The following is a 10,974-nucleotide window of genomic DNA, read 5'->3' on the forward strand; positions in this document are numbered from 1 at the left end:
TGTCTGCAACGGTAAGATTGATTATTAATTTATTATATAGACACGAATACCACATGAAAGGAACAGGAACACACAAAAACTTAAGTTAGGCGTTGTCATTCTTTGAATCTGTAAGAGAGAAGGAGGAGAAGAAGAAGAGAGTCAATTTGTGTGTTTCTCATTAGGAGAAGAGAGAGAGAGAAAGAAGAAGACTTTGACTCGTCTTCTTACGCTTACCCCTCTCTCCATCATTGCATCTGTATGATATGACTTTTCCCTTTGATTTATATTATCATTGTTATACATATCCCTTTTGCTTCTACTGATTATAGCCATTAAGTATTCCTCTCGAAATCTGTGTGTGTGTTTCCCCTTGCTTCTTTTTTTAGAATCTTTCTTTTGGTACTCTTTTAATTTAAACCTAATTTGCTGCTTTGTTGATTGGTACTAGTTTGTAAGGCTTAAGAAACTAATAGCAGCTTTGGAGACAATATAGCTCAAAGTTTTGAACTTTCTTTCTGGGTTTGATGAAATTTTTTCAGGAGTTCTGAGATTTGATTAAGATGGGGAACTGTTGCGGCAGTCCAAGTTCAGCCACCATCGAGAGTGGACATGGCAAACCCAAGAACAAAAACAATCCCTTTCACAGCAACGAAGCAAACGGATCTGGAGCTGGCTTCAAGCTCTCTGTGCTGAAAGATCCAACAGGACACGACATATCTTCTCAGTATGATCTTGGACGCGAGGTTGGTCGAGGGGAGTTTGGTGTGACTTACTTGTGTACTGACATCCAAACGGGTGACAAGTACGCTTGCAAGTCCATATCGAAGAAGAAGCTGAGGACAGCGGTGGATATAGGGGATGTTAGGAGGGAGGTTGAGATAATGAGACATATGCCTAAACACCCAAACATTGTCTCTTTGAAGGATTCGTTCGAGGATGATGACGCGGTTCATATAGTTATGGAGTTGTGTGAAGGAGGGGAGCTGTTTGATCGGATTGTTGCGAGAGGGCATTACACTGAGAGGGCTGCTGCTGCGGTTATGAAGACTATTGTTGAAGTTGTTCAGGTTCTGTTAATAACAGCTTTACATTTGTCTGTGTTTTATGTTCACACTCACATCCTTTTGTGTGTCTGTCTTTTGCAGATATGTCATAAGCAGGGAGTGATGCATAGGGATCTTAAACCAGAGAACTTTCTTTTTGCTAATAAGAAAGAGACATCAGCTCTTAAGGCTATTGATTTTGGATTATCTGTCTTCTTTAAACCAGGTACATTTGATGAGTATCAATGGGAAGATTATGTGTATCTTTACTTTTAACTTTTGCTAAACTTTAACAGGTGAGCAGTTTAATGAGATTGTGGGAAGTCCTTATTACATGGCACCAGAGGTGCTAAGACGAAACTATGGACCTGAGATCGATGTCTGGAGTGCAGGAGTCATCCTCTATATCCTTCTTTGTGGTGTCCCTCCTTTTTGGGCAGGTTTGTCTATGTTCTCCCTTGGATTATTCACATAAGACCTCACTCAGATGAATCATTTTGCTTATCTTTTGGCACAGAGACTGAGCAAGGGGTGGCTCAAGCGATCATTAGGTCAGTAATTGACTTTAAGAGAGATCCATGGCCAAGAGTTTCCGAAAGCGCCAAGGACCTTGTGAGAAAGATGCTTGAACCTGATCCCAAGAAACGGCTTTCTGCTGCAGAAGTACTCGGTAGGCTTCTGGTTTTTTAGCAGTGCATAAGCTTTCTGATTGATATATATACTTATAAAGAGAGATTGATTGTATTTGCAGAACATACTTGGATACTGAATGCAAAGAAGGCTCCGAATGTGTCTCTTGGGGAGACTGTGAAAGCAAGGCTAAAGCAGTTTTCTGTTATGAACAAGCTCAAGAAACGAGCTTTACGAGTATTGATTCTGTTAAAGCCATGCTACTGATTCTTTGATCTGCTTCCAAAAAGATGATAACAACATACACTTGTTTTTACTCTTGTAGGTGATAGCTGAACACTTGTCAGTGGAAGAAGCAGCTGGGATAAAGGAAGCATTTGAAATGATGGACGTTAACAAGAGAGGCAAGATAAACCTCGAGGAGCTTAAGTACGGACTTCAAAAAGCTGGACAGCAGATTGCTGATGCTGATCTTCAGATTCTTATGGAAGCTGTATGAAATCTCTTACTTCTCAAGTGCTATGTGTCACGTCTGAGAATTGAAACCCTTTGCTTTCTTTTATTTTACCAACAGACTGATGTTGATGGGGACGGGACACTGAACTATGGAGAGTTCGTGGCTGTATCAGTGCACTTGAAGAAGATGGCGAACGATGAACACTTGCATAAAGCGTTCAACTTCTTTGATAAGAACCAGAGTGGTTACATAGAGCCTGAAGAGCTTCGTGAGGCTTTGAATGATGAATTGGATGAAACTAGCAGTGAGGAAGTCATCGCTGCCATCATGCAAGATGTTGATACTGACAAGGTAAACATATATATATATATATATTTGTTGGTAAATTCTTATGAAAAATCTTTACATTATATCTTTCGTTTCATATGATCAGGACGGGCGAATAAGCTATGAAGAGTTTGCAGCGATGATGAAAGCTGGGACAGACTGGAGGAAAGCGTCACGGCAGTATTCGAGGGAAAGATTCAACAGTTTGAGCCTCAAGTTAATGAGAGATGGTTCTTTGCAACTAGCAGGTGAGGCTTAACCAGTAATGCAAAGTTTGGATCTTTTGAATTGCCACGGTGTAGAAGAAGAAGAAGTATTGGTATTGGTTTTTCTTTTTTGTTTTCATCCTCACGTGTCTTAGATTTAGAGTTTCAATTGTTTGAAGTTGTTCATTGGACGATTGATAGGCCATGTGATATCGACAAGTTTCTGAGTTTCCAAGATGAGTTTATTAAAGATGTGGTAGGTACTGTTTCAAATCTCAATATCTGTCAAAGACATCAACTTGAAAACATAGTACTTGCAATGTAATGAATCTGAGATGTGTAAGAAACACGTGAGAAGCACGCGCCGGTTGCAATCCATCGTGAGGCCCACCCACCACCAAACACAAAATCTAAAAGAAGCAAAAACCCTTAAGAGAATATAAAAAAAAAACAGAGCATAAAGAAAGAAAGAATCTACCTTTTCGCTCTCTCTGATTCTCTCCACTGCTCTCAACAAGAGACTGAAGAGCCAAAGGAGACGACTTTCTCTCGCATCCATGGCAATCACGTCGTCCTTCTTCTGTGTTCCGACACCGAACACATCATCCATCTCCGAATCGAACCTCTCACGGCCATCTCACCTCTCCTTCTCTCCTCCTAGACTCTCTTCCTCCTCCTCATTTACCGGCGTTATCTCCTCAAAGTCCATCTCTTTCCACCGCCGCCTCACTATTTCCCCTGTTTTCTCCACCGGCGGCTCTGACAACAACAACAATAACAACGGAGGAAGCGGCGGCGGTGGAGACGGAGACGGTGGCGGTGAGGATAGGGACAGGAACAGGAGCGAGGCGATGATGTTGTTGGCTGAGTCTGGGACGGAGTTGGAGAGTCTGCCCAAGGATCTAGCTGCGGCTATTGAATCGGGTCGGATTCCTGGATCGGTTATCACCCGGTTCCTTGAGCTCCAGAGATCGGCTGTGATGAGGTGGCTGATGCAGTTCGCTGGGTTTAGGGAAAGGCTTTTGGCTGATGATCTCTTCTTGGCTAAACTCGCCATGGAGTGTGGTGTTGGTGTCTTCACCAAGGTTTGTGCTTTTTTTCATTAGAAAGTTTGGATTTTTATATTGATCTCTTAAGTGTTTCTTGAGAATTTCATTGAGAAAGTGTTTCAGTTTCTTAGCTAATATATGTGTTTGATTCTTTTGTGTTTACAGACTGCTGCTGAGTATGAAAGGCGTAGAGAAAACTTCTTCAATGAACTTGAAGTTGTTTTTGCCGATGTGGTAATCATTCATTCTTCTCTTCCTCCTTTTTTTTCTTTAGTGTTCTTGTCTGATCGCAGGAATGATCTAAAACTTACTATTAGGAGTTATCTGAAATTGTTAGAGGGTAGGGATGGGTGTAGTCTTTTAGATGACCCAATCAGATAGATGAAAGGTTGGGTTGGGTAGTTTGTGGTTGTGACTTGTGTGATGGGGTCTTCAATTTCTCACCATTTGTTTTTGTATGTGAGACTATGAGAAAGTAGTTGACATTTGCTTTGTCTCTGTGGTAAGAACCAAATTTTAAACTGTACACTAACTAGTATACCCCCCACCCACTAGTCTCATTTGTTTTCAATTTTTTTTATATTTCAGCCTTTGTTTATTATGAATACAAAATGGGCTTACTCTCATTTTTGCTTCTTTTTTTAATTTGTTAGGTGATGGCTATCATTGCTGATTTCATGTTAGTTTATCTACCTGCTCCTACTGTGTCTCTTAGACCACCTCTCGCACTTTCTGCTGGTGGTTTATCCAAGTTCTTCCACAACTGCCCTGATAATGCCTTCCAGGTATTGTTTGGCACATGTTGGTTAAGTTTCGAAAAATCTCCTTCTCGTCTAATCATCCAATGTGTTTGTATGCTGCAGATTGCTATCTCTGGAACCTCATATTCTCTCTTGCAAAGGTTTGGTGCTATAGCGGTATGTGGTGTTCTTTTTGTACTTTCTTTCTATGTGTTCTCAGTTACACGCAATAGTTTGTTTTAAGGGCTGATCGTTTCTATATATCGTTTTGTATAGCGCAATGGGGCAAAGCTGTTTGCCGTTGGCACCACATCATCGCTGGTGAGTCAAAACATATATCTACCTTACAAGAGAAACACAAGTCAAAAGACTGTTGCTTCACAGTTTGTGTTTTACATTCTTTTGACTGGAATATATCTGTTTTCAATTGGTTAAGGTTGGTACTGCTGTTACAAATGCGTTTATAAAAGCAAAAGGAGCTGTGGACAAGACTTCTGAAGGTGAAGTCGAGACTGTTCCAATAGTCTCCACAAGTGTTGCTTATGGTGTGTACATGGCAGTTTCCAGCAACCTAAGGTAATGAGTTTCTTTTTAACTAACAAACAAAGGCGTAGATATACTGCAATTTTTAGCATTTTAGAGATTGGATAAAGTAATGAGGTATGGTTTTGAAATATAACAGGTACCAAGTATTGGCTGGTGTGGTAGAACAACGTCTCTTGGAGCCATTGCTACACCAACACAAACTTGCACTCAGTGCCATGTGTTTCGCTGTTAGAACTGGCAACACCTTCTTGGGTTCCTTATTGTAAGTTGTCTTAAACGCACAAACCTCTTTGTGACTCTCTGCTCCCAGCACCTTTATTCACATGTTCTCTTTTTTTTCTTTTTTTTTTTGTCTCAGATGGGTGGATTATGCACGTCTCATAGGTATCCAGAAATCTCACTGAAGAATCAGAAGAACATGATGAGTTCGATTCAGACATGATCTGATTTCCAAACTACTATTGTCTTCATTCACAATTGTTGCTGATTTTGATTATTTGGTCCATTTTCTACAAAACTAGTCGATGTCTCCAACAAACCAAGGCTATTTTCACAAAGCACATAAAAGACATGCATTTGGGTTTTGAAACCTCTTTGATTTGAAACATTCTCTGTCTATTTTCACTGCAACTAGAAGTAACACAGCATATCAATAAATAACAGATTCAATACAGTTCCACAATAAATCACCGATCACTAGACATATGGCCTAAGCAAGAACTTCATCTTTGTGACAAGCTCTTATCTTCACTTCCAAAGTGTCTGAACTGCTAGCCTTTTCCACATCGCAGCACTCGATTCCCTCACCCTATTAATTATTAAGCTTTAGATCACACGCATATATATAATTTGGTGAAAAGATTAGTATTGGTTACCACCTTGTGCATAGTAGCAGCAATGACGGAGACTTGTGAAATGTTACCAGCAGATTGATTGACATTTGGCAAACAAGGAGGTAAACTACCTAGCGTTTTCACCTTATACATAGTAGTCACCAAGCTTTGGTTCTTGTCCTCTGCAACAGAGTCAAAGAAAAACTGAAGAGGCATCTCACACGGATCATTCGTCACCCGTCTCGTGTTAAACGTATACACGGGTATTCTAACGTTCTTCCACGGCCGGAACGTTTCTAGAGGGCGTTTCAGGTAGTTTCTTGGTAATACAGATTGGTAAACATGGACTGAGTAGCCCCATGATACAGACACTGACCAGTTGTTTCCTCTTTGGTAACATATTGTCTGTTGGAGGATGCGGGACTGGTCGGTTTTCGCGGTTTTCATGAGGTGGTTCACTGATTCCTGGCGGCTCATGGCTGGGAATATGGGGTTTATGACATCGAAATGGTGGAGACTGATAAGAGGTGACTGAGGATGAGCTGATAAGAGACCTGATATGTCACCATGCAGATCAATCTGATCATAATATAACAAGTAAGATGGAGTTAGTATATGTGAATAAGAGCAGAAAGAGCCATCAAAGGGACTGACACTAATATATAAAGGATTTGGGTTAATTATTTTAAAATGAAGCGTATGATAAAGTATGGATTTAACTTATTCGTTATGTTTAAGTTTGGTATATATTATTGAAACATTTGAAAATCTAAAAAAGTAATTATAAACCGAAATTTGAATTGAACATCCTACCTGGTGGATACCTTTGTTCATAGTAAGATCGATTCCCAAGTCAGCCAAGCAACGAAACGAGAGAAGATCGCTATAAACTCCAAGGTACCTTGCAATACAATCTTCCATTCTTTTGAGAAGTGTTTCTACAGTTGGATAGCTCAATGCATATCCTCCACCTCCATATCCCATGTCAAAACCGAAAATAGCGTTTGACCAAACGTTTTCTGAGTTCATCCCTATGTAATAGTGTTTCTTGTGGTCGTACTGCTCCAGAGCTTTGACTAGATTATCCAAGAAGAAGAGAGTATCATCATCAGCTATCACAAACCATCTCGTGTCTTTGTTGGCATTGTTAAACGACTCATGGAGGGATTGGAAAAGGCGGATCTGAGTCTTGAATTTTGCGTTTGTGACGGATGAGTCTTTGTTAACAATGAAAGGAGGTGACTGTTGAGGCCAAGGCAAGAGGTCACGACCAGGTGGTTTTTCTAGAAAGACATGTCCTCTTGTGATGTTTGGTCTCCACCAAGGCTCTATGTAGCCTCTCCTATACCTCCAAGTCTTTGTGCTACCAACGATGACAAAGAGGAGATGGCTGATGTTTGTAGGAGGCTCTCTTGATGTTTGTGAGGACGAAGATGTGGATATTTCTGAAGAGGAGAAAGTGAATTCAAGAGGCGCAAAGAGTTTATGGGTTATCATTTTATGAGGATGGTTAAATGCAAATGTGTGTAACAAGAAAAGTAGAGCACCGGAAATGGCTATGGACTTCCATAAGGTAGATAAAGATAAGTTCTGAGAGATATGAGTCAGTTTAGTTACTTTGGTGTTGTTGTTGTTGTTCTCAAATGCCATAGAGAGACCAATAAGCAAAATAAAAGATCAATTTGGTAGATCTGAACATAGAGGATTGCTTCCATTATATACGTATAGGAATAGTTAGTTGATAAAGTAAAAGGGGAATGTTGATCATGAGAGCTGATGTGCATAAATCATGTGTTTAGATGTTGTAGCAGGTGGTTAATATTAAAAAGTACTGAAACTTTCACGTTTTAAGAAAAAAAAGGATACAAAAGAAGCCACAAAGGGTGATGAAACAATCTTCACGCTGCTTTTCTATATGCATAATTGCATGTAACCATATCATTTACATTACCATACAGTTGTAATTAAACTTTTTGAACCAATCTTGGACTTTCTATCACTATGACACTTTCTTGTTTCTATATCACTTTGAAAGAAAAAAGCAAACACTAAATATACATATTTATTGATGAGGTTTTTTTTATATTTTCATCATAGCCGGAAGAATCCTAAGGCTAGTTTTTATGTATTATGCGTTTTATGAAAATGGCCTTTTGATTTTACATGGAACTATCGACTGATTCTCAAGAAATGGGACAAAAACTAAAAAGAACAATCAAAAGTAGTTAATTTGCGTAAACATATGAATCTTTGGCAAGCCTCTTTTTTCATTAGGCGATGATTTCGTCTCTCCTGCAGTCTCGAAGTCTCATAGTTGCAACATCACCCTCATACTCCACGTCGCAACATTCCACTTTTCTTCCCTAGAAACAGAACAATCAAACCATATTACTTTAGGTTTAATATTAATGCAACTAATATAAACAAAATTGCTATCATAACTAACAACACAATAGATGAATTCTCAAATATAGCTGTATTAATACATAGTCGTAGATACCATTATTTATAATATATAAGATGCATATTCACATGGGGAAGTTACGAACCTGTCTTGGAGTTTTGGGAGAGAAGACTCGGATCGAAGCAATAGGATCAGCAGAAATATTACCAGAGAAGGAACAAGAAGTCATGTTTCTAATAAACTTCCTTGTGTAAGAAGTAACAACTCCATCGTTCTCTTTTTCAATCGAATCAAAGAAGAACCAGTGAGGAGCTTCACATGGATCCCGAGAAACCGGTCTCGTGTTAAACATGAAAACTGGAGGCCGTCCTCTGTACCAAGGACGGAATGTCTCGATTGGAAGCTTCAAGTAGCTCCGTGGGAATATCTTCTCATAGATATGAACAGAGTATCCCCACGAGACCGAAAAGGTCCAGTTACTTGCTCTGACGTGGCATATCGACTGTTGTAGCATCCGTGATTGGTCCACATTGGCCGCTTTCATGATATGAAGGACTGAGCCCGGACGGTCCATGCCAGGGAACAGTGGTGATACGGTAGCGAAGTGGTGGAGGCTGAGAAGAGGAGCCGTTGTGTGGGACGAGAGTAAGCCTGATATGTCACCGAATAGATCCATCTGTTGCATGTAAACACAATACTTACTGTTAACTTGTGAATCCTTGGATATAACAAATGAGAAATCATACTCGGTTCTTGATGAAATATTCGTATTGACTTCTAAATGTTAACAAGTTATTATACAAAAGTAGCATTGCCCTTAAATTATCGGAAACTTTTATATTAAGATCAATTAAAAAATATTTATGATTATCTTATAATTCTCAGATCAGGCCTTGTGAGAAATATGTTGACATACCTGATGAAATCCTTTCTCGAGGGTAAGATCAACGCCCAAATCAGCCAAACAAAGACTTTGTATCATATCTACTGCCCAAATGAAATGATACTTCTCAACACATTCATCTAGTTTTACCACCAAGGCCTCCACCAGAGCATAACTTAAAGCATATCCTGCTCCTCCAAATCCCATATTAAAACCGAAGTAAGCGTTTGATTTTATAGTCTCCGAGTTCGTTCCGATGTAATGTTGTCTCGTGTGGTCGTATTTTGACAACACATCCACTAAGTTGTCTACGAAGAAAAGAGAATCATCATCACCCGTCACATACCTAATTATTTTGGAAAAAGTTAGATCACAAATGAACTTTTCTAATATCATACACAAACATATATTTTTTATTACTACTCTAACTCGGCTCAGAAAGTGTGGTGGTCCTTCGGGGAGAAACCCACCCTGTAACACTTAAGTCTCCTCTAACTATTTATATGTATAGCATATATATATACCATCTCACACCCTCGTCCATGAGCCTGTAAGTCTCTAGAATGGCTCTATAGAACCGCGCGAGTGTGACTTGGTTTTCGGAGCTTCGGGTAAAATCTTAGTTTCTTGAAGTTTTCACTGACTCTAAACGGCGGGAAGGTCGGAGACCAAGGCAGTAACTCTTTAGACGGTTCCACGTCAAAGAAGATATTGCCACGTGTGACGTTTGGTCTCCACCATGATTCTACGTAATTTCTTCGCTTCTTCCATGTACGTGGGCTCCCCACCACCACAAACATCAAATGGCTCAAGTTCGTGGCAGTCTCCTTAGGCTGCAAGAGCCTCTTTTGACATTTTATGGTGAATATGTTACCGTAGAAAGATTCTGAAATTGTGTAGGTTTGGTTGAAGAAGACGAAGATGGAGGAGACTGCGACAGCGCCTAGGATTACGAGATATTTGCATAAGCTGTTGGTGTGGTAACTTGGAGACGACATTGCTCACGAGTCAGTGTGACGATCCATGTAAAGCAAGCCGTAGAAGTAAGTATAGCTATAACTTTATTAGAGACGTGATTAATTGGTACGTACTTTTAATTTTACTTCTTTACTTGTCAAACACTAAAACAATATTGTCAGCCATTAAAATGAAGTGTTTGTAGATCTAGTGTTACAAAACTAAAATTGAAATTGTAATTGATAGTAACACATACTGGTATATATATACGACTTAGCTAATGCTTTCAATATTTATAACTTTGATCAGTAAAGTGGATGTTACTTTTCTTAACCGGTTTCGTTTGCATTGTCGTGTAGAGTACTATCAGTGTTCGGTCACTAGTCAATTTAACGATGTATAGCCGTATAAGTTATAGCTTTAACTTTATTATGATTTGTGAATTAACCAAAAAATTAGTTAGCGCAGACAGTCAATTTATACATCAACTGGTAGGTGATTTCATCCAGACATGAACTACGTAGCTGTATCAATTAATTTATAATCAACAGGTATGTGGAATATAAGTATTCTATGTGTAATCTGTATTAATACTGACTCTACCATTGCTCAGACATTAAGAAAAATATCAATAACATCTAACGTCTATATCTTCTCCTCTTTCTTTTTATCTCTTTACTTTTTTCCTTTAAAATAAAGAAACAAATGTAAAATTGTTCCAAAAAAAATTACATCAAATGCTACTTCAAGTTTGAGATTTTGTAGGTACTAATAGTCGGATCAAAGAAGAAGAACTTAAAGAATTAAACTAATCAGTTCGACTCACTTGCAAGCCAGGGCTCAAAGCTTTCCTCATATTTGGTGTCCTCTAACTCTCTAAGGCTCGGATTGAGATTGGTGGGTTTTTGATGTGTTTG

At 39.2% G+C, this 10,974-nt stretch overlaps 4 protein-coding genes across 7 annotated transcripts; 2 read left to right on the top strand and 2 right to left on the bottom strand.

Moving 5' to 3' along the window:
* Positions 1 to 3: 3 nt before the first annotated feature.
* LOC106372374 (calcium-dependent protein kinase 7-like) lies at positions 4 to 2,895 on the top strand. Of its 3 annotated transcripts, none has more exons than XM_013812573.3 (9): positions 4 to 238; positions 522 to 1,049; positions 1,128 to 1,251; positions 1,322 to 1,465; positions 1,543 to 1,695; positions 1,777 to 1,892; positions 1,981 to 2,148; positions 2,230 to 2,463; positions 2,546 to 2,895. In XM_013812573.3, the coding sequence occupies exons 2-9, from the start codon at positions 543 to 545 to the stop codon at positions 2,696 to 2,698; spliced, it is 1,599 nt and encodes a 532-aa protein (XP_013668027.1). In that variant the 5' UTR covers positions 4 to 238; positions 522 to 542; the 3' UTR covers positions 2,699 to 2,895. The 3 variants fall into 3 exon arrangements, with proteins under 3 accessions (XP_013668027.1, XP_048598329.1, XP_013668029.1); XM_048742372.1 differs by lacking the exon at positions 4 to 238 and adding an exon at positions 255 to 338; XM_013812575.3 differs by lacking the exon at positions 4 to 238 and adding an exon at positions 358 to 381.
* Positions 2,896 to 3,079: 184 nt separating this feature from the next.
* Positions 3,080 to 5,587, top strand: LOC106372375 (protein RETICULATA-RELATED 4, chloroplastic-like). Its single transcript, XM_013812577.3, has 8 exons — positions 3,080 to 3,730; positions 3,860 to 3,928; positions 4,348 to 4,479; positions 4,558 to 4,611; positions 4,711 to 4,755; positions 4,871 to 5,010; positions 5,117 to 5,242; positions 5,339 to 5,587. The coding sequence occupies exons 1-8, from the start codon at positions 3,203 to 3,205 to the stop codon at positions 5,382 to 5,384; spliced, it is 1,140 nt and encodes a 379-aa protein (XP_013668031.2). The 5' UTR covers positions 3,080 to 3,202; the 3' UTR covers positions 5,385 to 5,587.
* LOC106369958 lies at positions 5,563 to 7,508 on the bottom strand. Its single transcript, XM_022693584.2, has 3 exons — positions 6,627 to 7,508; positions 5,859 to 6,392; positions 5,563 to 5,788 (listed from the first exon to the last, which is right to left on the bottom strand). Exons 1-3 carry the CDS (start codon positions 7,461 to 7,463, stop codon positions 5,690 to 5,692), a joined length of 1,470 nt encoding a protein of 489 aa, XP_022549305.1. The 5' UTR covers positions 7,464 to 7,508; the 3' UTR covers positions 5,563 to 5,689.
* A 347-nt stretch (positions 7,509 to 7,855) lies between these two features.
* LOC106370635 lies at positions 7,856 to 10,279 on the bottom strand. 2 transcript variants are annotated; one of them, XM_013810631.3, is made up of 4 exons: positions 9,625 to 10,279; positions 9,134 to 9,446; positions 8,363 to 8,893; positions 7,856 to 8,176 (listed from the first exon to the last, which is right to left on the bottom strand). In XM_013810631.3, exons 1-4 carry the CDS (start codon positions 9,642 to 9,644, stop codon positions 8,084 to 8,086), a joined length of 957 nt encoding a protein of 318 aa, XP_013666085.1. In that variant the 5' UTR covers positions 9,645 to 10,279; the 3' UTR covers positions 7,856 to 8,083. The 2 variants fall into 2 exon arrangements, with proteins under 2 accessions (XP_013666085.1, XP_022549306.1); XM_022693585.2 differs by having other exon boundaries at positions 9,134 to 9,826.
* Between the last annotated feature and the right edge of the window lie 695 nt (positions 10,280 to 10,974).

Source organism: Brassica napus, chromosome A10, assembly GCF_020379485.1.
Source record: "Brassica napus cultivar Da-Ae chromosome A10, Da-Ae, whole genome shotgun sequence".
NCBI classification, from domain to species: Eukaryota; Viridiplantae; Streptophyta; class Magnoliopsida; order Brassicales; family Brassicaceae; genus Brassica; species Brassica napus.

Excerpts from the sequence above, each read along its gene's own strand:
- LOC106372375 (XM_013812577.3), top strand. The coding sequence starts at position 3,203 with ATGGCAATCACGTCGTCCTTCTTCTGTGTTCCGACACCGAACACATCA. Across the intron at positions 3,929-4,347 it reads AAGTTGTTTTTGCCGATGTG|GTGATGGCTATCATTGCTGA; the intron begins GTAATCATTCAT and ends TTAATTTGTTAG. Across the intron at positions 5,243-5,338 it reads ACCTTCTTGGGTTCCTTATT|ATGGGTGGATTATGCACGTC; the intron begins GTAAGTTGTCTT and ends TTTTTGTCTCAG.
- LOC106370635 (XM_022693585.2), bottom strand. The coding sequence starts at position 9,496 with ATGATATTAGAAAAGTTCATTTGTGATCTAACTTTTTCCAAAATAATT. Across the intron at positions 8,894-9,133 it reads TCGAGAAAGGATTTCATCAG|ATGGATCTATTCGGTGACAT; the intron begins GTATGTCAACAT and ends TACATGCAACAG. Across the intron at positions 8,177-8,362 it reads CTCCCAAAACTCCAAGACAG|GGAAGAAAAGTGGAATGTTG; the intron begins GTTCGTAACTTC and ends TTCTGTTTCTAG.
- LOC106372374 (XM_013812573.3), top strand. The coding sequence starts at position 543 with ATGGGGAACTGTTGCGGCAGTCCAAGTTCAGCCACCATCGAGAGTGGA. Across the intron at positions 1,050-1,127 it reads CTATTGTTGAAGTTGTTCAG|ATATGTCATAAGCAGGGAGT; the intron begins GTTCTGTTAATA and ends TGTCTTTTGCAG. Across the intron at positions 1,893-1,980 it reads TCAAGAAACGAGCTTTACGA|GTGATAGCTGAACACTTGTC; the intron begins GTATTGATTCTG and ends TTACTCTTGTAG.
- LOC106369958 (XM_022693584.2), bottom strand. The coding sequence starts at position 7,463 with ATGGCATTTGAGAACAACAACAACAACACCAAAGTAACTAAACTGACT. Across the intron at positions 6,393-6,626 it reads TGAACAAAGGTATCCACCAG|ATTGATCTGCATGGTGACAT; the intron begins GTAGGATGTTCA and ends TATTATGATCAG. Across the intron at positions 5,789-5,858 it reads TTGCTGCTACTATGCACAAG|GGTGAGGGAATCGAGTGCTG; the intron begins GTGGTAACCAAT and ends AATAATTAATAG.